The 26,514-nt window shown below is 48.8% G+C and overlaps 1 protein-coding gene across 2 annotated transcripts; it reads left to right on the top strand.

Annotated features, from left to right (window-relative positions):
* The first annotated feature begins 19,520 nt into the window (after positions 1 to 19,520).
* Positions 19,521 to 21,332, top strand: LOC100194027 (uncharacterized). 2 transcript variants are annotated; one of them, NM_001139090.1, is given in 4 exon segments: positions 19,632 to 19,913; positions 20,028 to 20,344; positions 20,445 to 20,524; positions 20,637 to 21,296. In NM_001139090.1, coding segments are annotated over 4 exon segments (1,002 nt in total). In that variant the 5' UTR covers positions 19,632 to 19,663; the 3' UTR covers positions 20,992 to 21,296.
* Positions 21,333 to 26,514: the final 5,182 nt, after the last annotated feature.

The following is a 26,514-nucleotide window of genomic DNA, read 5'->3' as shown; positions in this document are numbered from 1 at the left end:
CGCCGCCGCCCGCCGTCTGCCTAGGTGAGCCCCTGGTCTCCCTTCCCTCTCCCTCCCTCCTCCTTCCCCGCACCTCGGCCTCGGCCGGCCGGTCATGGCGCGGGCGCGCCCGCTCCGTCCCTCGCCCGGCATGCTTCCCCGCCCTGCCCCCTGCCCAGCGCGGCCCGGCGCGGCGCGTCTCGGCACGCCGGCGCGCGGCCATGGCGCCCGTCCCACGCGGTTCGCGGCGGCCCCCGGCTCGCCCCCGTCGCGCGCCCGCCCCGGCTCGACGTCCCGCCCTTCCCCTGTGCGCGCGCGCTCGCGCGGCGGCGCTCGCCTCGTGGCCTCGCCTGCGGCCATGGCGGCCACGGCGCCTGCGCTCGGCCCCGGCCATGGCGGTGTCCCGACGCGGCCCGGCCTCGCCCCGCCCGGCGCGCTCCCCTCCCCACGCCCCGGCGGCGCTCGGTCCCGGCGTGGCCAGCCGGCGCGGCGGCCCGGCGTGGCTTGCCTGCGCGGCGGCCAGCGCGGCCCCGGCATGGCTCACGGCGCCCTCGCGCGACCAGCGCGGCTCGAGCAGCCTCGGCACAGCCACTCGCACCATTGCGCGTCGTGCAGGACTGGTTCGTGGTGAGATGGATTGTGGCCACACGGGATACCATCGTATTGAATCGTGAACGAGTACGTATTCAATGTGTATGCATAGCAGATACGTCTGATCCTGTTTTAATTGTGATAACTTCGCAATCGTGTCGAATGCATGTCAATAATAGTAATTTGTCGCATCGCAGGTTTTGGCTAACTAGTGTATTGTTAGTTTGTCTAATGGTTAATAAAATGACTTTCTAATTTAAATAGAATGTGATATCGATTAGCGATTCTAGCATATCGTCGCATTGTAGCGTGAGTCGCTATTCACGCACTTTAATAAAATCGTTGTGTCACTTCGTTAATGTTAAATAAGTGATTTCCTATTTATTGGTCGGTCATTCAATTAACAACTCAATCGAATCAATTTTATAATGTTAATTATGTGTTTGTCACGCGCTTTTCGCGTGTGTCGATCGCGAGTGTCGCGCGTGCTGTCCGCACGCGTTGTCGCTCGACGTTCGCGCGTATCGCGCGTTGTCCACGCGCGAGATTAGGCGGTTCGATTATTTTGGTTCAGGTCAGTTAATTAGCTGTTTGAGTAATCATTAACTATTAAAATAGTATTTCAGTCGGAACAAAGTAGTAGTTTTAATCTACATTTAATAAAGGTAGATTAATATAATCATGTCGAACTAAATATTATAGTCGATACTTGTTTAGCGTAAACGCGATACCTTCTCGCTCGTAGCTTCGAGTTCGACGTTTCTTTCTCCTCGCGTGACCGTAGTAACGCGTTTCTTTTCGTATTGCATGTTTTATTACATTTTATCTTGTATGGTGTTATGTTCTTATACGTATATATATGTTTGTTTGTTTGTTCCTGTTTGTATTCGTTGTGTGTCGCGAATAGACTGCGATCCATTTCCGAGCTTCGAGGAATCGACGGTCAAGCTTCGGCGACCAAGTAATCTAGCTCTTCGAGTTCCACAAAGTTGAAGACCCTGAACATCTGTTTGGTAAAGGCAAGTGTCCCTTGACCTATCTCTGTCCTATTCATTCTTTAATTCACCTCCCGCATCACACATTTATACCTAAGGATTGACTAGCTTTTGTTATCCATGTCCTTGTTTACCTATTTGGGTCGGATTATTACTACTTAGTCTGATGCTATTGCTCAACTCTAATCAATGAACATGATGTGATTATCTATGATACGCTGTTTTCCCGTTCTTCTTTATGATTATACTTGTGGTATTCAAGGGGGCTCGAGCGGTTTCTCGAGTGCCTCTCCGTAAGGACCTGTTCTATGGATGACCGCCCGGGAAAACAGTGCAACCATGAGGGTAGAATGGGGTGCCCTTAGCTGAATAATTAGAGGATCCGGGGTGTAGTTCACTTAGCCGTCGTGCCGTCAATGGGGCTCGGTGTATGCGGCTCGCTCTGCCAAGGTTGATTTGTCCCTTGGGGAGGAGTGCGGTACATTTAGGAAACCTAACGGGTGGCTACAGCCCCGGGGAATCTTTGTAAAGGCTACGTAGTGAAACCCTGCCTATTCACCTTGGTAGTGTTTAAGGGTTTGATCGGCCCGAGGCAAGAGGGAATCACGGCTTGTGGGTAAAGTGCACAACCTCTGCAGAGTGTTATGAAACTGATATATCAGCCGTGCTCGCGGTTATGAGCGGCCAAGGGAGCTCCAGAGATTAGTGATACTTGATCAGAGACATTGTGGTACAGGTGGCAATGAGATTGATGGTTCTGGTTATGATTATGGTCTTGGTAAGTGGTATTCTTTCCGTTTGGAAAGGATACATTGGGTTAATAACTTGGGTTAATGTTAAAACCTGGCTTTCTACTAGTAAGTAATAACCTGACCAACTAAAAGCAACTGCTTGACTTATCCCCACATAAAGCTAGTCCACTACAGCCAAACAGGATACTTGCTGAGTATGTTGATGTGTACTCACCCTTGCTCTACACACCAAACCCCCCCCCAGGTTGTCAGCATTGCAACCACTGCTCAGGAGAAGATGAAGCTGTGGAAGGAGACTTCCAGGAGTTCCAAGATTACGACGAGTTCTAGGTGTGGGTTAGCGGCAACCCCCAGTCGGCTGCCTGTGAAGGCCGCGTTATCTACGTTTCTTTTCCGCACTTTGATTTATTGTAAGAACTATATGGGCGTCTCAGACGTATGATGTAATCGACTATTTCCCTTATTAATACTATTTCGAGCACTGTGTGATGATGTCCATATTATGTAACTGCTGTGTACGTGAATAACTGATCCTGGCACGTACATGGTTCGCATTCGGTTTGCCTTCTAAAACCGGGTGTGACACTTACCCACTTCGGGCCATGATCCACCGCGCCTGGGGGGAGGTTTCTTGGATCCCGGCTCCCGAAACAGCCACCGAGGTCCGCTTCGCCGGCAACTTCGGCGCCACCTTTGCTTTGGACGCCTGGGGAGCAGATGGCCCGGGCACGGTCACGATGACTCGAGGGTCACCCCCATGCGCTGCCGGTACGAGCGGCGGCCCTGGGGAGCAGACGCCCTGACCTGGCCCTCCGCAGCCACCTCAGCTCCTCCAGCCGAGGGGTCAGGTGACCTCTCGGGTCGTCCCTGTGCCTCGGGCCGGGACCCCGACGCCCCAACTCCGGGGACTGACGGTGTCGGCCTGCTCCTGGCCACACCCTAGGCCGGGGCTGAGGCCGAGACGGGCGGCCATGTCGTCCTCCTCCTCATCTTCGTCGTCATCATCGTCGTCGGGTGTCTCCGGCGACGGCTCCCTTGGGAGTCCTTCCCTCTCCTGCTGGCGACGGCGCTTCTCCAAGGCGTCCCGAGCCCGCCTCCGCTCGCGGGCCCGGGCCTTCTCCGCGTCCTTCTTCTTCTTCTCCTCCGCGGTGACCCGCCGCGCTGCTCGGTCCACCGCGTCCTCCGGGACCCGTGGCAGGGAGGGCTTGTGCCACCCCACCTCCTAAAGAAGGGGGGAAAGAAACCCAATCGTAAGAGCCAGGAGCAACCCGATGTATGAAGAAGGAAGGAGCGAACACTCACCAGAGTTACGCACCCCTGGTCGGGGCGCATCCGAAGCTGGGAGAAGGCGTGGGAGTCCGGCTTCCCCATCGCAGCCGACACCCGCCATTGGAGGGCGTCGAAGGGAAGAGGATCAGGGGACATCCGCGAGCCCTCCCAGTCGGCCTCCGGGGTCATCTCCCAAAGCGACAGCCGCCGCTCCGCCAAGGGAAGCACCCTCCGACGGTGGATGGCGGCAATCACTCCCGCAGCGGTGAGTCCCCCTTCCCGCAACGCCTCCAAGGCCTGGAGGAGTGGCTCGAGGTTCTTCTACCTCTCGTGCGGGGTCCCGTGGCGCCAGGCGTCGGTGGCAGCGGAGATTACTCACTGGGAGAACGGCGGGAGCAACTCGCCATCGTTCCGGAGGTAGAACCACCGGCGCTGCCACCCCTTGTTCGAGGACGCAAGGATGGCAGGAATATAGAGCGACGCCCGCGACTGCCTCAGCAGAAGGGTACAGCTGCTGGCCCGCACCGCTGCACGGACTTTCCTCTCCCCCGTCGGCGAGGCGAAAAGCTCCGCGCAAAAGAAATGGGTCCACAAATCCCAATGGGGGGCGATCCCCAAGTACCCCTCACACACCGCAACGAAGATGGCGGCCTGCGAGATGGAGTTGGGGGTGAGGTTATGCAACTCCACCCCATAGTGGTACAGGATCGCCCGCATCAAGCGGCCCGCCGGCACGCCGAATCCCCGCTCGTGGAAGGAGACAAAGCTCACAATGTACCCCGGCGGTGGGGACGGAGCGGCTTCACCCGCGGGAGGAATCCATTCCGGTCGCTGCTTATCGGTGAGGGGACGGAGCAAACCCTCGCCGACCAGATCTTCCAGGTCGCTCGCCGTCACCGTGGAAAGGGGCCATGGATCACGCGGCAGAATGATGGTCACCCGCTCAGCCATCACCAAGCTAAAGGGGATGGCGGCGCGAAGGGCAGGAAGGGCGGTTCTCTCTTCTCTGGCTAGATCTCTCGGGTTGCGAAAACCTAAGGGGCAGGCAGGAAGCGGAGCAAAGAACCGTCACCGGACCCTCTCCGGGGTATATAAAGACCAAGGCGAAGACGGTTCCAACGTTCCGCCCGGACCGGACGCGGGATTCAAAAACGCGAAGCGAAACGGCCGCTCCTCGAACGGCTCGCGCACGCGCAACGGCAGCCCCGCCAACTACTCGCCCCGTCGCATTAACTCCGCGACTGGACAGGCGGCACTTCTGGCAGGAGCAACGGGCGAGGCTTCGCCTTCGCCGAAACAACCGCGCCAAAAAAGGTACGCCGCGTCGTTCGGTTTCGTATCCTTTTCCCTTTTTCCTCTTTTCTCTATCTCTTGCGACAGGGACCGGGAAAGGGGGATACCCCGAAAAGGATCCTTCCCCGTGAAGGAGCCAGGCTCCGAGCCTCCTTACTGATCAGGGGTTCGAAGGCTGGCCCCCCGAAGGGTTCAACAGCCGCCTCAGATCGCGTGGGCCCTACACCCACTACTGGTCAGAGGTTCGAAGGCCGGCCCCCCGAAGGGTTCCACGGCCGCCTCAGGCTACTCGGGCTCCGCGCCCATTACTGATCAGGGGTTCGAAGGCTGGCCCCCGAAGGGTTCACAGTCGCCTCAGACGCAGAGCGAGGGATGACCAGGGGTACGTTCGATACATAACCAAGGCTCGGGCTGCGCTCCCGAGGTACCCTAGGACATTTCCGAGACCAGCGGGAGCGATCTTGTAACGGAATCCCATCGGAGGGAGGCATCGAGCCCTCGGACCCCGTCGCTAGGGGACCGAGTCCGGCAGATCACCCGCAGGTACTTTTGGGCGTGCCTCTGGGCCCCTAGCCGACCCCTAACGAACGGGGCACGGACGTCCACTCGGATTACCCGCTTGCAGCTCACCGGAGACACCATGTTCGGTGCCCATCGAGGGTAACATGGCGCTCTCCCCCCCTCCTCCTTGCGGAAAGGCGACGTAGGGGCGTATGTAAAAAAGCCGAGTCTGTCCCTGATCACCCTCTCGCCCTGTGCGGAGGCTCGGGGGCTGCTCTCGCAAACCCGGCTCCGGCCGAACCGTTGACAGCGTCAACATACCAGCCCGAGAACTTGGGCCCCGACCGTGCACCCGGGCTACGGCCTGCTCGCATGAGGGAACAACCAGACCAGCCGAAGCATTACGCAAGGCATTAAGACCTCGAAGGAGTGAAACCACTCCTCCGAGGCCTCGGGGGCTACACCCGGCGGGTGCGCTCGCGCGCACCCACCGGAACAAAATGCAACCGAGAAAGGCTGGTCCCCTTGCAAAAAAGTGCGACGAAAGCCTCCAAGCGAGTGTTAACACTCCCTTCGAGGCTCGGGGGCTACTGTCGGGGACCATAATTAGGGGTACCCTCAAGACGCCTAATTCTCAGCTGGTAACCCCCATCAGCATAAAGCTGCAAAGGCCTGATGGGTGCGATTAAGTCAGGGATCAGTGCATACGAGCGACTCGATCACACCTCGCCCGAGCCTAGCCTCGGGCAAGGGCAGCCGACCCCGAGGGGTTTCCGTCTCGCCCGAGGCCCCCCCTTTTAACGGCGGACACATCTCCGGCTCGCCCGAGGCCTTGCCTTCGCTAAGAAGCAACCCTGACTAAATCGCTGCGCCGACCGACCGAGTCGCAGGAGCATTTAACGCAAAGGTGGCCTGACACCTTTATCCTGACACGCGCCCTCCGGCAGAGCCGAAGTGACTGCCATCACTTCGCCGCTCCACTGACTGGTCTGACAGAAGGACAGCGCCGCCTGCGCCACTCCGACTGCAGTGCCACTTGACAGAGTGAGACTGACAGGCAGTCAGGCCTTGCCAAAGGCGCCATAGGAAGCTCCGCCCGACCCAGGGCTCGGACTCGGGCTCAGCCCCGGAAGACGGCGAACTCCGCTCCGCCCGACCCAGGGCTCGGACTCGGGCTCAGCCCCGGAAGACGGCGAACTCCGCTCCGCCCGACCCAGGGCTCGGACTCGGGCTAGGCCCCGGAAGATGCAGAACCCCGCTCTGCCCGACCCAGGGCTCGGACTCAGGCTAGGCCCCGGAAGACGGTGAACTCCGCTCCGCCCGACCCAGGGCTCGGACTCAGGCTAAGGCCCTGGAAGACGGCGAACTCCGCTCCGCCCGACCCAGGGCTCGGACTCGGGCTCAGCCCCAGAAGACGACGAACTCCGCTCCGCCCGACCCAGGGCTCGGACTCGGGCTCAGCCCCAGAAGACGACGAACTCCGCTTCGCCCGACCCAGGGCTCGGACTCGGGCTCAGCCCTAGAAGACGACGAACTCCGCTTCGCCCGACCCCAGGGCTCGGACTCCGCCCTGGCCTTTGCCGAACGACCTCCGCCTCGCCCGACCCAGGAGCTCGGGCTCGGCCTCGGCCATGGAAGACAGACTCGACCTCGGCTTCGGAGGAGCCTCCACGTCGTCCGACCTAGGGCACAGGCCCGCCACGTCAACAGGAAGCGCCATCATCACCCTACCCCGAGCCGACTCGGGCCGCAGAGAACAAGACCGGTGTCCCATCTGGCTAGCTCCGCCAGATAGGCAATGATGGCGCCCCGCTAGCCCTGTGACGACGGCGGCTCTCAGCTCCCTTACGGAAGCAGGAGGACGTCAGCAAGGACCCAACCGCTCCGACAGCTGTCCCTCCGCCAGGCTCCGTTGCTCCTCCGACAGCCACGACACCGCACCAGCAGGGTGCCAAGATCTCTCCGGCTGCCACATTGGCATGTACTTAGGGCGCTAGCTCTCCCCTCGCTAGACACGTAGCACTCTGCTACACCCCCATTGTACACCTGGATCCTCTCCTTACGCCTATAAAAGGAAGGACCAGGGCCTTCTTAGAGGGGGTTGGCCGCGCGGGGACGAGGACGGGGCAGGCGCTCTCTTGGGGCCGCTCGCTTCCCTCACCCGCGTGGACGCTTGTAACCCCCTACTGCAAGCGCACCCGACCTGGGCGCGGGACGAACACGAAGGCCGCGGGATTTCCACCTCTCTCACGCCCGTCTCCGGCCACCTCGCTTCCCCCTTTCGCGCTCGCCCACGCGCTCGACCCATCTGGGCTGGGGCACGCGGCACACTCACTCGTCGGCCTGAGGGACCCCCGGTCTCGAGACGCCGACAACCTCCCTGCGTCAAGTCGCACTGGAGTGGCGACAAGAAGAAGAAAATGAAGAAAGTGGTCTACTACGAGACCGATTCTTCGTCGTCTTCCACCTCCGGCTCCGACACGCCGTCCATCACTTCTAAGCGCCATGAGCGCAAGAAGTTTAGTAAGATCCCCTTACGCTATCCTCACATTTCCAAACACACTCCTTTACTTTCCGTCCCACTAGGCAAATCACCAGTTTTTGACGGTGAAGATTATTGTATGTGGAGTGATAAAATGAGGCACCATCTAATCTCACTCCACGCTAGTATTTGGGAAATTGTTGAATTTGGTGCGCAGGAACCATCCATGGGGGATGAAGGCTATGACTCGGACGAGGTAGCCCAAATCCGGCATTTCAACTCCCAAGCCACAACTATACTCCTCGCCTCTCTAAGTCGAGAGGATTATAATAAGGTGCAAGGGTTGAAGAGTGCCAAAGATATTTGGGACGTACTCAAGACCGCGCACGAAGGAGACGAGGTGACCAAGATCACCAAGCGGGAAACGATCGAGGGGGAGCTCGGTCGCTTCATGCTTCATCAAGGGGAGGAGCCACAAGTAATGTACAACCGGCTCAAGACCTTGGTAAACCAAGTGCGCAACCTCGAGAGCACCAAATGGGATGACCATGAAATGGTCAAGGTTATTCTTAGATCACTCATTTTTCTTAACCCTACTCAAGTTCAATTAATTCGTGGTGATCCTAGATATAAACTAATGTCTCCCGAGGAAGTGATAGGAAAGTTTGTGGGCTTTGAGCTAATGATCAAAGGCTCCAAACAAATCATTGAGCGAGGCGCCACCTCCACACCCGAGGTGCAACCCGTTGCCTTCAAAGCAACGGAGGAGAAGAAAGAAGAGTCCACGTCAAGTAGGCTCCCCATCGACGCCTCCAAGCTCGACAATGAGGAGATGGCTTTAATCATCAAAAGCTTTCGCCAAATCCTCAAGCAAAGGAGAAGGAAGGACTACAAGCCCCGCTCCAAGAAAGTTTGCTACAAGTGTGGTAAGCCCGGTCATTTTATTGCTAAATGTCCATTATCTAGTGATAGTGACAGGGGCGACGACAAGAAGGGAAAGAGAAGGGAAAAGAAGAAATACTACAAGAAGAAGGGCGGCGATGCCCATGTTTGCCGGGAGTGGGACTCCGATGAGAGCTCCACTGACTCCTCCGACAAGGACGCCGCAAACATCGCCGTCAACAAGGGTCTTCTCTTCCCCAACATCGGCCACAAGTGCCTCAAGGCAAAGGACGACAAAAAGAAGAAGGTAAAATCTAGAGCTTCCACTAAATATGCAACATCTAGTGATGAGGCTAGCTCTAGTGATGATGAGGATGATTTGCTCACCCTTTTTGCCAACTTAAACATGCAACAAAAAGAAAAATTAAATAAATTGATTAGTGCTATTCATGAGAAGGAAGAACTCTTGGATAGCCAAGAGGACTTCCTTATTAAAGAAAATAAGAAGCATGTTAAAGTTAAAAATGCCTATGCTCAGAAGATAGAAAAATGTGAAAAAATGACTAGTGAGCTAAGCACTTGCCATGACACTTTTTCCAACCTTAGAATTGAGAATGATAAATTGATTGCTAAGGTTGATAAATTAAATGTTAGTGATGATTCTCTTGTCAACCTTAAAAATGATAATGCTAGTTTAATTACTAAGATTGACAAGTTAAATGAATCTCTCTCTAGCCTTAAAATTGAGAATGAAAAATTAATTGCTAAGGCTAAAGATTTAAATGTTTGCAATGTTTCTATTTCCAATCTTAGGAATGAAAATGCTATTTTACATGCTAAGATTGATGAATTAAATACATGCAAACCCTCTACACCTAGTGTTGATCATATTACTATTTGTACTAGATGTAGAGACATTAACGTTGATGCTATTCATGATCACCTAGCCTTAATTAAACAACAAAAATGATCACATAGCTCAACTTAGTGCTAAGATTAATGAGCATGACTTAGAAAATGAAAATTTTAAATTTGCTAGAAGCATGCTCTATAGTGGGAGACACCCTGGCATTAAGGATGGCATTGGCTTCCAAAAGGGAGACAATGTCAAGCTTAATGCCCCTAAGAAATTGTCTAATTTTGTTAAGGGTAAGACTCCCATGGTTCAGGATAATGAGGGCTATATTTTATATCCTGCTGGTTATCCTGAACACAAAATTAGGAGAATTCATTCTAGGAAGTCTCACTCTGGCTCTCATCATGCTTTTTATGTATAAGAGTGAGGCATCTAGGCAATCCACTCATGCTAAATTGTCTAAAAAGAAATCTCCTATTACATCAAACGAACATAACATTTTGATGCATCATATGTTTTAACTAATAAATCAGGCAAAATAGTTGCCAAATATGTTGGGGGCAAACACAAGGGGTCAAAGACTTGTGTTTGGGTACCCAGGGTGCTTGTTTCTAATGTCAAAGGACCCAAGACCGTTTGGGTACCTAAGAACAAGGCCTAAACTTGTTTGGTAGGTTTATGCATCCGGGGGCTCAAGTTGGATCGTTGATAGCGGGTGCACAAACCACATGACTAGGGAGAAAAGGATGTTCTCCTCCTATGAGAAAACCCATGATCCCCAAAGAGCTATCACATTTAGGGATGGAAATCAAGATTTGGTTAAAAGACTTGGTAAAATTGCTATATCTCCTGACCATTCTATTTTCAATGTTTTTCTTGTAGATTCCTTAGATAGCAACTTGCTTTCTGTTTCTCAATTATGCAAAATGGGCTACAATTGTCTTTTTACGGATATAGGTGTTACTGTCTTTAAAAGAAGTGATGATTCAGTAGCATTTAAGGGAGTGTTAGAGGGTCAGCTATACTTAGTTTATTTTAATAGAGCTGAACTCGACACTTGCTTAATTGCTAAGACTAACATGGGTTGGCTCTGGCATCGCCGACTAGCCCACGTTGGGATGAAGAATCTTCACAAGCTTCTAAAGGGAGAGCACATTTTGGGACTAACCAATGTTCATTTTGAGAAAGACAGGGTTTGTAGCGCATGTCAAGCAGGGAAGCAAGTTGGTGTTCACCATCCACACAAGAACATCATGACGACCGACAGGCTGCTTGAGCTACTCCACATGGACCTATTCGTCCCGATAGCTTACATAAGCATCGACGGGAGTAAGTACTGTCTAGTTATTATGGATGATTATTCCCGCTTCACTTGGGTGTTCTTTTTGCAGGATAAATCTCAATCCCAAGAGACCTTAAAGGGATTCTTGAGACGGGTTCAGAATGAGTTCGGCTTGAGGATCAAAAAGATTAGAAGCGACAATGGGACGGAGTTCAAGAACTTGCAAATAGAAGGCTTTCTTGAGGACGAGGGCATCAAGCATGAGTTCTCTTCTCCCTACACCCCACAACAAAATGGTGTAGTGGAGAGGAAGAATAGAACTCTACTTGACATAGCGAGGACCATGCTTGATGAGTACAAAACTTCGGACCGGTTTTGGGCAGAAGCAATCAACACCGCTTGCTACGCCATCAACCGTCTCTACCTTCACCGAATCCTCAAGAAGACATCCTATGAACTCCTCACCGGTAAAAAGCCCAATGTTTCATATTTTAGAGTCTTTGGTAGCAAATGTTTTATTCTTGTTAAAAGAGGTAGAAAATCTAAATTTGCTCCTAAGGCTGTAGAAGGTTTTTTACTTGGTTATGACTCAAACACAAGGGCATATAGAGTCTTTAACAAGTCCACTGGACTAGTTGAAGTTTCTTGTGACATTGTGTTTGATGAGACTAACGGCTCTTAAGTAGAGCAAGTTGATCTTGATGAGCTAGATGATGAAGAGGCTCCATGCGTCGCGCTAAGGAACATGTCCATTGGGGATGTGTGTCCTAAGGAATCCGAAGAGCCTCCATATGCACAAGATCAACCATCTTCCTCCATGCAAGCACCTCCACCAACTCAAGATGAGGATCAAGGTCAAGATGATGAAAATGAAGATCAAGATGAGCCACCTCAAGAAGAGGACAATGATCAAGGGGGAGATGCTAATGATCAAGACAAGGAAGATGAGGGTCCAAGGCCGCCACACCCAAGAGTCCACCAAGCGATACAAAGAGATCACCCCGTGAACTCCATCCTCGGTGATATTCATAATGGGGTATCCAATCGATCTCGTGTTGCTCATTTTTGTGAACATTACTCCTTTGTGTCTTCTATTGAGCCATACAGGGTAGAAGACGCATTAAGGGATTCGAATTAGGTGTTGGCAATGCAAGAGGAACTCAACAACTTCACGAGGAATGAGGTATGACATTTAGTTCCACGTCCTAATCAAAATGTTGTAGGAACCAAGTGGGTCTTCCACAACAAGCAAGATGAGCATGGTGTGGTGACAAGGAACAAAGCTCGACTTGTGGCCAAAGGATACTCACAAGTCAAAGGTTTGGATTTCGGTGAAACCTATGCACCAGTAGCTAGGCTTGAGTCAATTCGCATATTACTTGCCTATGCTACTTACCATGGCTTTAAGCTCTATCAAATGGACATGAAAAGTGCCTTCCTCAATGGACCAATCAAGGAAGAGGTCTATGTTGAGGAACCTCCTGGCTTTAAAGATAGTGAGTACCCTAACCATGTATATAAACTCTCTAAGGCGCTTTATGGGCTCAAGCAAGCCCCAAGGGCATGGTATGAATGCCTAAGAGATTTTCTCATCGCTAATGGCTTCAAAGTCAGAAAGGCCGATCCTACTCTCTTTACTAAAATAATTGCAAATGATTTGTTTGTATGCCAAATTTATGTTGATGATATCATATTTGGGTCTACTAACAAATCTACATGTGAAGAATTTAGTAGGATCATGATTCAAAAATTCGAGATGTCTATGATGGGGGAGTTGAAGTATTTTCTAGGATTTCAAGTGAAGCAACTCCAAGAGGGCACCTTCATCAGCCAAACGAAGTACATTTAAGACATACTCACCAAGTTTGGGATGAAGGATGCCAAGCCCATCAAGACAGCCATGGGAACCAATGGGCATCTCGACCTCGACACGGGAGGTAAATCCGTAGATCAAAAGGTGTACCGGTCAATGATAGGATCTCTACTCTATTTATGTGCATCTCGATCGGATATTATGCTTTTTGTATGCATGTGTGCAAGATTCCAAGCCGATCCTAAGGAAGTTCACCTTAGGGCCGTGAAACGAATCTTGAGATATTTAGTTTATACGCCCAAGTTTGGTCTTTGGTACCCCAAGGGATCCACTTTTGATTTAATAGGATACTCAGATGCTGATTGGGCAGGGTGTAAGATTGATAGAAAGAGCACATCAGGGACTTGTCAGTTCTTGGGAAGATCCCTGGTGTCTTGGGCTTCAAAGAAACAAAATTCAGTAGCTCTTTCTACCGCCGAAGCCGAGTACATTGTCGCAGGCCATTGTTGCGCGCAATTGCTTTGGATGAGGCAAACCTTTAGGGACTATGGTTACAAATTAACCAAAGTCCCTCTCCTATGTGATAATGAGAGTGCTATCTACATGGCGGATAATCCCGTTGAGCACAGCCGCGCTAAGCACATAGCCATTCAGTATCACTTTTTGAGGGATCACCAACAAAGGGGGATATCGAGATTACATATGTTAGCACTAAAGAATAATTAGCCGATATCTTTACCAAGCCATTAGATGAGAAAACTTTTCCCAAACTTAGGCATGAGCTCAACATTCTTGATTCTAGGAATTTTGACTGATACTTTGCACACATAGCTCATTTATGTACCTTTGATCATATATCTTTCATTTGCTATGACTAATGTGTTTTTCAAGAGTATTTCATGCTAAGTCATAGATTGAAAGGGAAATGGAGTCTTTGGCGAAGACAAGGCTTCCACTCCACTCCATCGTATTATTTCTCCTTTGCCATCACTCTGCATCGCTTTCCAACTTTGGTATAATCCTTCACTCATATATTATTTGCCAAAGGGGGAGAGAGTTTGTTAAGGGCTTATATTTCACTCACAAAGTATCCGTTTTTGGCGATTCATGCCAAAGGGGGAGAAAGTATTAGCCCAAAGCAAAAGGACCGCACCACCACCAATTTCAAAAAATGTAGTCTTTCAATTTGTATTAAAGAAGTTTTCAATTGGTATCTTATTTATCTTATTTTTGATATAATTTCAAATTAGTATGACCTCTTTCAAAATTAATATCCAAAACCCTCTTAAACACTAAGAGGAGAATTTCATTAAGGGGGAGTTTTGTTTAGTCAAAGGAAAAGCATTTGAAACAGGGGGAGAAAATTTCAAATCTTGAAAATGCTTCTTGAAATCTTATTCATTCACCTTTGACTATTTGCAAAAAGAATTTCCAAAAGATTTTGCAAAAACAAAACAAGTGGTGCAAGCGTGGTCCAAAATGTTAAAAGAAATAAAGCAATCTATGCATATCCTATGAATGTATAAATTGGTTTAATTCCAAGTAACCTTTGCACTTGACTTTTGCAAACTAGTTCAATTACTGCACTTATATATTTGCTTTGGTTTGTGTTGGCATCAATCACCAAAAAGGGGGAGATTGAAAGGGAAATAGGGTCAAACCTTTTCCTAAATGATTTTGGTGGTTGAATTACCCAACACAAATAATTGGACTAACTAGTTTGCTCTAGATTATAAGTTCTACAGGTGCCAAAGGTTCAACACAAACCAATAAAAAGTCCAAGAAAGGGTTCAAAAGAACGGAGCAAAAGAAAATCGTAGGTTGCCCTGGTCTGGCTCACCGGACGGTCCGGTGTGCCACCGGACAGTGTCCGGTGCACCAGGGTGGATCAACTCCAACTTGCTAGCTTTGGATTTTCAGGGAGCCTCTCCGCTATAATTCACCGGACTGTCCGGTGTAGCACCGGACTGTCCGGTGTGCCAAGCGGAGCAACGGCTAACAGCGCCAACGGTCGTCTGCAAAAGTGAACAGTGCGTGAACAGTGTGCGGACAGCACGCATAGAGTCAGAGTAGGCGCCAGAAGGCGCACCGGACAGTGAATAGTGACTGTCCGGTGGCCTCACATGTCAGAGCTCCAACGGTCGAACCCTAACGGTTGGGTGACGTGGCTAGCGCACCGGACAGTGTCCGGTGGCGCACCGGACTGTCCGGTGCGCCCGTCGACAGTAGCCTTCCACAATGGCCACTTTGGTGGTTGGGGCTATAAATACCCCCAACCACCACACTTCAAGGCATCCAAGTTTTCAGCCAACACATTCAATACAAGAGCTAGTACATTCAATACAAGACACAAATAGATTGAATCAAAATCTCTCCAAGTCCCAATTCCACTCAAAGCAATTAATGACTAGAAGAGAGAGTTTTGCCGTGTTCTTTTGACTTCTTGCGCTTGGATCGCTTTTCTTCTTCCCCATTTCTGGTTCCCAAGACATTTGTAATCAAAGCAAGAGACACCAATTGTGTGGTGGTCCTTGTGGGGACTAAGTGTCCCAATTGATTGAGAAGAGAAGCTCACTCGGTCTAAGTGACCGTTTGAGAGAGGGAAAGGGTTGAAAGAGACCCGATCTTTGTGACCACCTCAACGGGGAGTAGGTTTGCAAAAACCGAACCTCGGTAAAACAAATCACCGTGTCACACTCTTCATTTGCTTGTGATTTGTTTTCGCCCTCTCTTTCGGACTCGCTTCTATTTCTAACGCTAACCCCAGCTTGTAGTGGTGCTTAAAGTTTATAAATTTCAGATTTGCCTATTCACCCCCCTCTAGGCGACTTTCAATTGGAAGGTATGGTATTGAATTGGGTTTAATACCAAATTAGCCATGGTATTGAAATGAGATGTAATTCCAATTCTATTGTTTAGATGTCACTTAATTGGAGCTTGGAATTGTGTGGTCTAATTCTATACAATACAAATGGGTGATGCTTTGTATTGGGAGAGGGAGTTTTGAGCTATAGTTCAATTCTAGAGAATTGGGTCTCTGATTCAAATCTCAATTTTATGTGCAACCAAACATAGAATTTTGGAAAGATGATTCCAATTTCTAATTCCGTGCTCCAATATCTACATCCAAACATGGTATTAGACTATTAGTAGTATTACATACATATGTGTACATGTCATCGCAATTTGGTAGCTTATTTCTGAATTCAAGTAAACATAAAATATCTGAATTTCTAACGTAAGGGCGTTTGGATAAGCTATGGCTAAAAATAGGTAACTAAAATCATCTAGTAATGAACTATTAGCCCTCATCAGATGCATATATATCTAGTAATGAACTACTTATTTCACATCTTCTAAATTCTATATATGTCTATATAGGTGTTCTCCTATTATTAGTAGTGCAACTTTTTTCTCCTCCTCCAATAATTGATCGCTTACATTTGAGAAAGAGGAGTGAATTTTAAGCAACTACTAAAATATTTGGGGGCATTTATTGTGATTATACCCTCCCTAATCTTGCAATTGTGATTTTACCCCTCGTTTTTCAACCTTTTTATTTTACCCCTCCATTTTGAAAACGAAACCCAAGCATACCCATGCGTCGTTATGTGCAGTTGACAATGTTTAATCCGATATGAAAAGACAAAAAATACCGTGTGATTTATTATGATTTAACCTCTTGTTATATTATTTAATTGTCTTTTTACCCTTATTAGGGTTGCATCCATATAGAATAGAAGGATGTTAGCCGAACCTTTCAACCATTTCTTTTCAAATTTTTTATTTTTAATGATTAATTCTGATTTTCACTAACGGTGTTAGGATGGAGGGGCAAACAGTAGCTTCATTTTCAAAACAGAGTGGTGAAATCACAAATTTGGAAAACGGAGGGTAAAATCACAATTCCAATGTCAACGAAGGGTATAATCACAATTATCCCCAAAAATATTTAGGTTACTTATTTCACATATTCTAAAGAATATATAAGTATATATATATATATATCTTATATTATTGTTAGTGTAGCTTTTCCCTTCTTCTCTTCTAATAGATCACCTGCATTTGAGAAAGAGGAGTGTAGTTTAAGCAATTACTAAAATATGTAGGTATTATTGATAGAATGAGTAATGTGTTAGAGCAACCAGAATCTCTTGTATGGTAGTATAATTTTAGTATTGGAGATGAGACAAGTTGTTTGAGATAGTCTAACAACCGGCCAAGAGCCCAAGAGTTTAGAAAAAACAAGTCTATCACTTACCTAATAATCCTTCTATTCAGATAACTAATACTCTCTCCTTTTTTTATTTGCCACATTTTAGTTTAAAAATGAACTAGCGGATCATAAATATTCGAAAACCGAGATACTAACAAAATCAAAACAGACCCTACGCCATTGATTATTACCCAGTCGCCACTAAATTATTCTGAATGTCATTCATGTTTCTACACCTCGGATTCTTGGCGTCTCATGATAACATAGCTAAAAAACGATTTTATAGAACATCATTTCTTTGGAATGTTTAAATTACCTCAATAATGATTGGACCATGCCGCAATCGAGAACATAACAAACAGGACAAAATACTATATCTGCGATCCATGGCAAAAAGGTCGCTTCGTAAAAAGTCAAGAAAACATGAATTTTACTATATCTATATTAATATATGTAATATCAACATTTAGATCTTTAAACCAGTCTATTATAATATATCTAGCGGTATTTAATACATACTATAAATGTTAATGTTTTAAATATTTTATCATAAAAAATATATTGTTCCATTTTTTTTGAGAACTAGGAGCGTACAAAATTAAGTTAGAAGTCATAAATGCATAAGCGAAAGAAAGGGTTGTGCTTGTATTTCCCCTAAAACACAATTGCACCGTGTCACTGATTGTCGTGTTTTAGTTCAAAAAATAAACTAGCGAACAGACAAATACTCGAGAACGAAGGAAGTACATTTTTAAGTTTAAAATCTGTCCTGAAATAAGAACACTTCAAGCTTTGAGACAATTCAATTTTAGTAATCCTTTCCTAATTTCTCTCTTCCCAAAGTGCAATAGTTATATTTGTATAGAGGCACATATCTAATTTCTCATTAATGCTAACCTCTTTTTGCCAAGATTCTAGTTTTAGGAATAGACGGAGTACTTTTCAAAGTCGCGGGAAACAAAAAATGTGTTACTTTCCGAGGAGAAAGGAACCCGACCCGGCCCCGGGTACGGTGCTGTCCGCGTACAAACAGGAATGATTGCATCCTGATGTGCGCCTCCAATGCAAGCATCCATTCCATTGCAGCCATCACGCGTCACCATTCACCCAACCGCAGGCCATCCATGATGGCAGGCAGGCAGGAGCGACGAGCAAGCGGTCAGGGTCAGGCGCTCCGCTCGGCTCGGCGGCCTGCTCGCCCCCTCGGCCACACCACACGCTGCACGCGCCGGCTGCCCCCGGCCGGCCGTATGCCGCCATCATGCGGCATGATTGCGGCGAGAGAACGGCCCATCGCCTTGTCCCCATTGTACACATCGACAGGATTGCTTCATATCACGCAGGTAGGCATGCAGCTAGCTGGCTCTCACCATACATGATGAGGATGGATGAGGAATTGATGGCCGTAATCATGCCTGCGTTCACAAGACAATTCTCGCCTATCCTTCTAGCTAGCCCAGTGCTTGCTCTCAGTACACTACTAGCGCATGGGGGGGCATGGGCATTGCATTGCCCCTCGCTCTCAGTCAAGCCTAGCTAGCTTGTTCATTCCATGCAATTATACTAGGATCTGCCAACTATCATGAGCTTCCATGCAGGCCGATCGAGAGAGAAATACTCCTGCGACTTGCTACGAGATAGGAACAAAAATGAAGGACATAAAAGTTCTGTTCTATATTTCTATACGTACGTTCTAGCACATCACACTTGATCATTCCACATTTCCACTTGTCCAGAAAGCTTTTTCTGCCCGGCAAATCGATCCGGAGTATACATGAAATGCATCATTAACTTTTACGTAAATGGACTTTTTAACTATACATGCACGCATCGTCTGCTGCCTACTAGTCCTTCAGTCCTCCTAAAAATTACTCCCTACGTCCCAAAACAGAATTCATTTTATATTAAATATACACTCATTAATTAACATATACATGTAGTTACTACATGTATGTCTATATTTGTTATCATCTATTTTGAGGTTGACGAAAAAAGAGAGAACTAGAAATAACTATATTTTTTAAGACGGATCAAGAATAATTCTAACTTATCCCTAAGTCAATCAATTTTAAATCTACTAAATTCACAAAAAAAATGCTATAAGTATATATGATAAAAATAAGTATCACTACATTTTACAAAATATTTTTCATAGCATATGTGTATATGTTGTTATAAGTGACATGTTCTTCACTCCCCGATATATATACTCCACCAGTTGCAAACAAATAATACAAGTATACAACAATTCCATTACGCACTGCACGACCCCGGGCTGTAAACTACATACATACACGCCTACGCTACGACCCGCAAAAGAAAGGAACCAAAAAAAAAGCAGACAGCAGCAACAGTAGCTTCTGCATGGGCAGCTTTCGTGTAAAGATTGCGGGTGCCATTTACAAAAGGGGAAAGATACGTACCCAGTGATACAATAATGATTAAGCTCATTATTACCTCCCTCCTGCCAATGCCACCCCAGCTCTTTACTCATTTTATAAAAACACCCCTGAGAAGACTCCCAACTGCGTCCAGCTCCCCCCACCCAGCTCTCCTTTTCCGGGTCACGTGCGGAAGCGTCAACTGGTCAAACCCACCATTATCACTCAGGCGGAAACGCGCCGGAGGGAGGGAGAGAGGAGGGGCGTGGGTGGCTGGGCCGAGCGACTCCTCCTTCCAGTCCACCGCTATAAAGCCCCGCAGGCCTGGCGAGTCCCGACGGTTCCATTACTGGTCCCTAGCAGGAAGCAGGATGGAGTTGGCGCTCAGCTTGGGGGAGACCATGGCGGATGCCGGGAGGGACCTCATGCTGGGGCTTGGGATGGGGGTCGGGGTGCGGAGGGAGGAGGAAGCGCAGAGAGGGAGGAGGGACAGGGAGGTGAGGCGGGAGCTGGAGTTCACGGCGAGGAGCGCCCGGTCGTCGCCGGAGCCGGCGGTGCGACTCACCCTCCTGCACGGCCTCGGCCTCCCGTGGCCGCCGCCGCCGTCGTCCGAGACCAACCGTGAGTGATGTCATACGCGCGCGCCCATCGCCCTACTTTGCGCTTCCTTCCTGGATTCGTTTGTTTCCTTCCGCGTGCGGCGAGTTCGCTGAAATGGCTATTCGCGTCCGCCAGGGCACCTGGAGGCGTCGGCGCGTGGCTTCGACGTGAACCGGGCGCCGTCGCTGTCCGCGGCCGGTGGCGCCGCGGAGGAGGACGAGGAGCAGGACGAGGCGGCGGCGGCGGCGGCATCGTCGTCGCCCAACAACAGCGCGAGCTCCTTCCCGACGGACTTCTCCGCGCAGGGCCAGGTGGCGCCCGGCGCCGACCGCGCGTGCTCCCGCGCCAGCGACGAGGACGACGGCGGCTCCGCGCGCAAGAAGCTGCGCCTCTCCAAGGAGCAGTCCGCGTTCCTGGAGGATAGCTTCAAGGAGCACGCCACGCTGAACCCGGTAAGCAGCCGCCGACCGACCGACGCAGAACCCGAGTGAGTCTTGTTCCTCGCCCCGATCCCGGTCCTGACGTTCGGTGCTGCCGTTCCGTGGCGCGCAGAAGCAGAAGCTCGCGCTGGCGAAGCAGCTCAACCTCCGGCCGCGCCAGGTGGAGGTGTGGTTCCAGAACCGCAGAGCCAGGTGCGCGCAGCCGCGCACGCATGTCCGCATGGCGACGACCTCTGTTCTTTTGATTAAAATATACGGAGTATAAATAATAAAGGGTTACCCGTTGCCAACGCCGGCCGTGCAGGACGAAGCTGAAGCAGACGGAGGTGGACTGCGAGTACCTCAAGCGATGCTGCGAGACGCTGACGGAGGAGAACCGGCGGCTGCAGAAGGAGCTATCCGAGCTCCGCGCGCTCAAGACGGTGCACCCCTTCTACATGCACCTCCCGGCCACCACCCTTTCCATGTGCCCCTCCTGCGAGCGCGTCGCCTCCAACTCCGCGCCGGCGCCCGCGTCATCGCCGTCCCCCGCTACTGGCATTGCGGCCCCGGCACCGGAGCAGAGGCCCTCGTCGTTCGCGGCTCTGTTCTCGTCCCCTCTGAACCGCCCGCTGGCCGCCCAGGCGCAACCGCAACCGCAGGCGCCGGCCAACTCGTGAGGCGCTCTCTACTCTATCTCCGGCGACGCGAACGGAGGTGGATCTGGCTGTAAATACGATCACCTTTTTTTGGCTTCCTTTTTCTTTTGTTTTCACTTGATGCGGTTCTTGAGATTTTTTTTTTGTGGATTGCCGATGGGTTGGTTTACCGGTTTATTAGAGCGCATCATCTGGCCGTCGGATTGGACTGCGGACGGCCGGGTGCAGAAAGGAAGTGCTGCGATAGAGTTTATTAACCTCAGTAGCATCGATCATGTTTTGTTACCTTGCTATCTATCTTGGCGTCAATATAGGCCTTGAAATCCGAAGTTACCCTGATGATGATGAAATGGGTGGTGTCACCATTTAACTGTCGAAGGAACGCTGTTGGTCTCCGCAGTTCGTACGCGCAGATTAGTGAAATCACGACGCCCATCGAGTGCTGCTACTCCTGTTCTCGCCGATCCCTTGCGGCATACGAGTATACGACCAGCGGCTTGTGGTGGAAAGTATACCGTTTTTTACAATTTAGTCCTTTTTAAAAAAAACACGTTTAGCTCCTTGACAAAGTATTTTTATTTTTGGACCCTTTACTCGGCGCTATGGTCTATAGCGCTAAGGTCTCGGCTTTGCTGACATCAGTTTGCACTACTAGGCGTTGACGTGGCTCTTACCTTGGTACCATAGATCTTAGGGCCGAGATAGGGAATAACACCTTATGCGATGCGCCCTTCTCTCGTCTACACGTTTTCTCCGTCGTCGCCGACACGCTCTCATCCGCCACCGCACACGTTGTCGTTCACCGCCGCCGTGTCCTCGAGTTCAGCTCGTCAATCATCGCTACCGCGCCCCTATAGATCCCCATCGTCGCACCACTGAACTCGTCCTCGAAATTTAGTTCACAAACATGTTTGTTAGCTTGTAATTTTGTCATTTAGTTTGATTAGTGCAGTAGCTAGCTATTTAGCTATTAGTGTATGTACTGAATATGTATGTGCAAGTCAACCACAGTGTTAATCGTCAGTTAGTGAATGTACATCCATGTTTAGATGTCTGGATTAAAATACCCATGCTGGCATGTCACAGTCACAATTAGATACAGGAGGAACATGGGGTATCCTTGCTAGATGCATCGGTGTATAACTCTCGAGGACGACCTCTCTTTTCCCACAACATTTCCCGATACATATCTTCCATGTATGAAACGATTATATATTAACATCACTAGAGAAATACCTAAAATGATTTAAAATTATAAATAACATGGTACTCAGTTTCAAAAACCTATTTTTTTGAAACCCATGATTCAAAAACTATATAACAAACCTTAATCACCATATGAATCATATATCTTACAAATCATAACCAATAGCCATATGTTCAAACTAATTAATCTAAACCCTAAGGAACCATACTACGCAATATATACACCGAATGATTACATAGCAAATGTATCAGTGAAATATCATACCTTTGTCTTGAAGCTATATGGACTGAATCAAATCTTTCAGACTCAAATATGAAGATTGGAATATCTCTCGGCGGTATGGATGAAGAGGGAAAAAGGGAGAAGATTGGCCTGGATATAATCAAATCTGCCAGGTTCTTAGCTGCCTGGATATAATCCACAGCTATTACTCCGGAGCTTCTCAATTTCCTGACAGACTTCAGTCTATGTTTTACATGTTTGTTCAACTTTGTATTATCCTGACTATTCTTCACCTTCGTGATCACCGTTTGATTATCATAGTTTATGAGAATGGCATGAATTGGTTTCTCAACCACAGGTAAGTCCATCAACAGTTATCTTAACCACTGAGCTTTTGTAGAAGCTATGTCCAGAGCCGTAAACTTTGCCTCCATTGTGGATTTTGTAAGTATTGTCTGGTTACATGATCTCGAAGAGACAGCGCCAACACCCAATGTGAATATATATATATATATATATATATATATATATATATATATATATATATATATATATATATATATATATATATATATATATATATACACTAGTGGCCTTCATCTCATCAGCATATGTGATCCAATTTGAATCACTATATCCTTCAAGTACACTTGGGTACCCTAAATAGTGAATTATATGACTCATTGTACCCTTCAGATAGTGCATTACACGATCAATACCACGCCAATAAACATTTCCTGAATTAGTGAGAATATACTCAACTTGCTTATAGAGAAATGTTAGGGTGGGTTGCGCTAGCTAGATACATCAAAGAGCCAACAATATGGGAGTATCTCATATGATCTTTTCCTAGAATTTTATTCTTTCGAAGTACCAGACTAGGATCATAGGGTGTTGGAGAAGCCTTGCTATCCATATAACCAAAGTGATTAAACACCTTCTCCATATAATGAGACTGCAAAAGAGTAATCTCATTCTCACCCTTAATAAGTCTAATATTAAGGATCACATCAGCTTCCCCTAGATCTTTCATGTCAAAATCTTGGGATAAGAATGGCTTTGCATCATTTATCTCATCGAGACTTGTTCAAAAAATCACTATGTCATCGACATACAAGTATATTGAAAGGGAATTAGGCTTACACCTAGTTCCTATATAAATTTGGTGGTTGAATTGCCCAATGCAAATCCTTGGACTAACTAGTTTGCTCTAGTGCATAAGTTATACAGGTGCTAAAGGTTCACACTCAGCCAATAAAAAGACCAAGTTTTGGATTCAACAAAAGAGCAGAGGGCCAACCGAAGGCACCTCTGGTCTGGCGCACCGGACTGTCCGGTGCACCAGAGGACTCCAACGCCAACTCGCCACCTTCGGGAATTTCCAGAGGCACTCGCGCTATAATTCACCGGACTGTCCGGTGTACACCGGACAGTGTCCGGTGCGCCAAGGAGGAGCGGCCTCAGGAACTCGCCAGCTTCGGGAAACTCCAACGGCTAGTCCGCTAAAATTCACCGGACTGTCCGGTGTGCACCGGACTGTCCGGTGCGACTCCGGAGCAACGGCTATCTCCGCGCCAACGGCTACCTGCAGCGCAATAAATGCGCGCGCAACGCGCGCAGAAGCCAGGCGCGCCCATACTGGCACACCGGACAGCAAACAGTACCTGTCCGGTGTGCACCGGACACCCAGGCGGGCCCACAAGTCAGAAGCTTCAACGGCTAGAATCCAACGGCAGTGATGACGTGGCAGGGGCACCGGACTGTCCGGTGCGCCATCGTGCAGACAGACTCCCAACGGCCACTTTTGGTGGTTGGGGCTATAAATACCCCAACCACCCCACCATTCATTGCATCCAAGTTTTCCACTTCCCAACTACTACAAGAGCTCTAGCATTCAATTTTAGACACACCAAAGAGATCAAATCCTCTCCAAATTCCCCACAACGCCATAGTGACTAGAGAGAGTGATTTGCTTGTGTTCTTTCGAGCTCTTGCGCTTGGATTGCTTTCTTCTTTCTTGATTCCCTCTTTGCAATCAAACTCACTTGTAAATTGAGGCAAGAGACACCAATCTTGTGGTGGTCCTTGTGGGAACTTTGTGTTCCAAGTGATTGAGAAGAGAAAGCTCACTCGATCCGTGGATCGTTTGAGAGAGGGAAGGGTTGAAAGAGACCCGGCCTTTGTGGCCTCCTCAACGGGGAGTAGGTTTGCAAGAACCGAACCTCGGTAAAACAAATCTCCGTGTCTCACTTGCTTATTCGCTTGGGAATTGTTTTTGCGTCCTCTCACGCGGACTTGTTTCTTTATTACTAACGCTAACCCCGGCTTGTAGTTGTGTTTATATTTGTAAATTTCAGTTTCGCCCTATTCACCCCCCTCTAGGCGACTTTCAATTGGTATCAGAGCCCGGTGCTTCATTAGAGCCTAACCGCTCGAAGTGATGTCGGGAGATCACGCCAAAAAGGAGATGGAGACCGGTGAAAAGCCCACTACAAGCCAAGGGAGCACTTCATCGGAAGAGTCCCGCACCAAGAGGAGGGAGAAGAAGAAGATCTCCTCCAACAAAGGGAAGGAGAAGAAATCTTCTTCTCATCACAAAGAGAAGAAGGAAAAATCTTCTTCCCACAAGCCGCATCGGAGTGGGGACAAGCAAAAGAGGATGAGGAAAGTGGTCTACTATGAGGCCGACACTTCATCAACATCGACCTCCGGCTCCGACGCGCCCTCCGTAACTTCTAAACGCCAAGAGCGTAAGAAGTTTAGTAAGATCCCCCTACACTACCCTCGCATTTCTAAACATGCACCTTTACTTTCCGTCCCATTAGGAAAACCACCAACTTTTGATGGTGAAGACTATGCTAGGTGGAGTGATTTAATGCGATTTCATCTAACCTCACTCCACAAAAGTATATGGGATGTTGTTGAGTTTGGTGCACAGGTACCGTCGGTAGGGGATAAGGATTATGATGAGGATGAGGTGGCCCAAATCGAGCACTTCAACTCTCAAGCAACAACGATACTCCTCGCGTCTTTAAGTAGAGAGGAGTATAACAAAGTGCAAGGGTTGAAGAGCGCCAAGGAGGTTTGGGATGTGCTCAAAACCGCGCACGAGGGAGATGAGCTCACCAAGATCACCAAGCGGGAAACGATCGAGGGGGAGCTCGGTCGGTTCCGGCTTCGCAAAGGGGAGGAGCCACAACACATGTACAACCGGCTCAAGACCTTGGTGAACCAAGTGCGCAACCTCGGGAGCGTAAAGTGGGACGACCACGAAATGGTTAAAGTTATTCTAAGATCTCTCATTTTCCTTAACCCCACTCAAGTTCAATTAATTCGTGGTAATCCTAGATATACTAAAATGACCCCCGAGGAAGTAATCGGGCATTTTGTAAGTTTTGAGTGCATGATCGAAGGCTCGAGGAAGATCAACGAGCTTGACGATCCATCTACATCCGAGGCTCAACCCGTCGCATTCAAGGCGACGGAAGAAAAGAAGGAGGAGTCTACACCAAGTCGACAACCAATAGACGCCTCCAAGCTCGACAATGAGGAAATGGCGCTCGTCATCAAGAGCTTCCGCCAAATCCTCAAGCAAAGGAGAGGGAAAGACTACAAGTCCCGCTCCAAGAAAGTTTGCTACAAGTGTGGTAAGCCCGGTCACTTTATAGCAAAATGTCCATTATCAAGTGACAGTGACAGGGATAACGACAAGAAGGGCAAGAAGAGAGAAAAGAAGAGGTACTACAAAAGGAAGGGCGGCGATGCCCATGTTTGTCGGGAGTGGGACTCCGACGAAAGCTCTAGCGACTCCTCCTCCGACGAGGACGCCGCCAACATCGCCGTCACCAAGGGACTTCTCTTCTCCAATGTCGGCCACAAGTGCCTCATGGCAAAGGACGACAAAAGGAAGAAGGTTAAATCTAACTCCTCCACTAAATATGAGTCTTCCAGTGATGATAATGCTAGTGATGAGGAGGATAATTTGCGTTCCCTTTTTGCCAACCTTAACATAGCTCAAAAGGAGAAATTAAATGAATTGGTTAGTGCTATTCATGAAAAGGATGACCTCTTGGATTCCCAAGAGGACCTCCTTATTAAGGAAAATAAGAAGCATG

This window comes from Zea mays, chromosome 7 (genome assembly GCF_902167145.1).
Source record: "Zea mays cultivar B73 chromosome 7, Zm-B73-REFERENCE-NAM-5.0, whole genome shotgun sequence".
NCBI classification, from domain to species: Eukaryota; Viridiplantae; Streptophyta; class Magnoliopsida; order Poales; family Poaceae; genus Zea; species Zea mays.
This window is presented reverse-complemented; position numbering and strand designations above follow the sequence as displayed.

Excerpts from the sequence above, each read along its gene's own strand:
- LOC100194027 (XM_020540319.3), top strand. The coding sequence starts at position 19,664 with ATGGAGTTGGCGCTCAGCTTGGGGGAGACCATGGCGGATGCCGGGAGG. Across the intron at positions 19,914-20,027 it reads GCCGTCGTCCGAGACCAACC|GGCACCTGGAGGCGTCGGCG; the intron begins GTGAGTGATGTC and ends CGCGTCCGCCAG. Across the intron at positions 20,345-20,636 it reads AGCACGCCACGCTGAACCCG|GACGAAGCTGAAGCAGACGG; the intron begins GTAAGCAGCCGC and ends CCGGCCGTGCAG.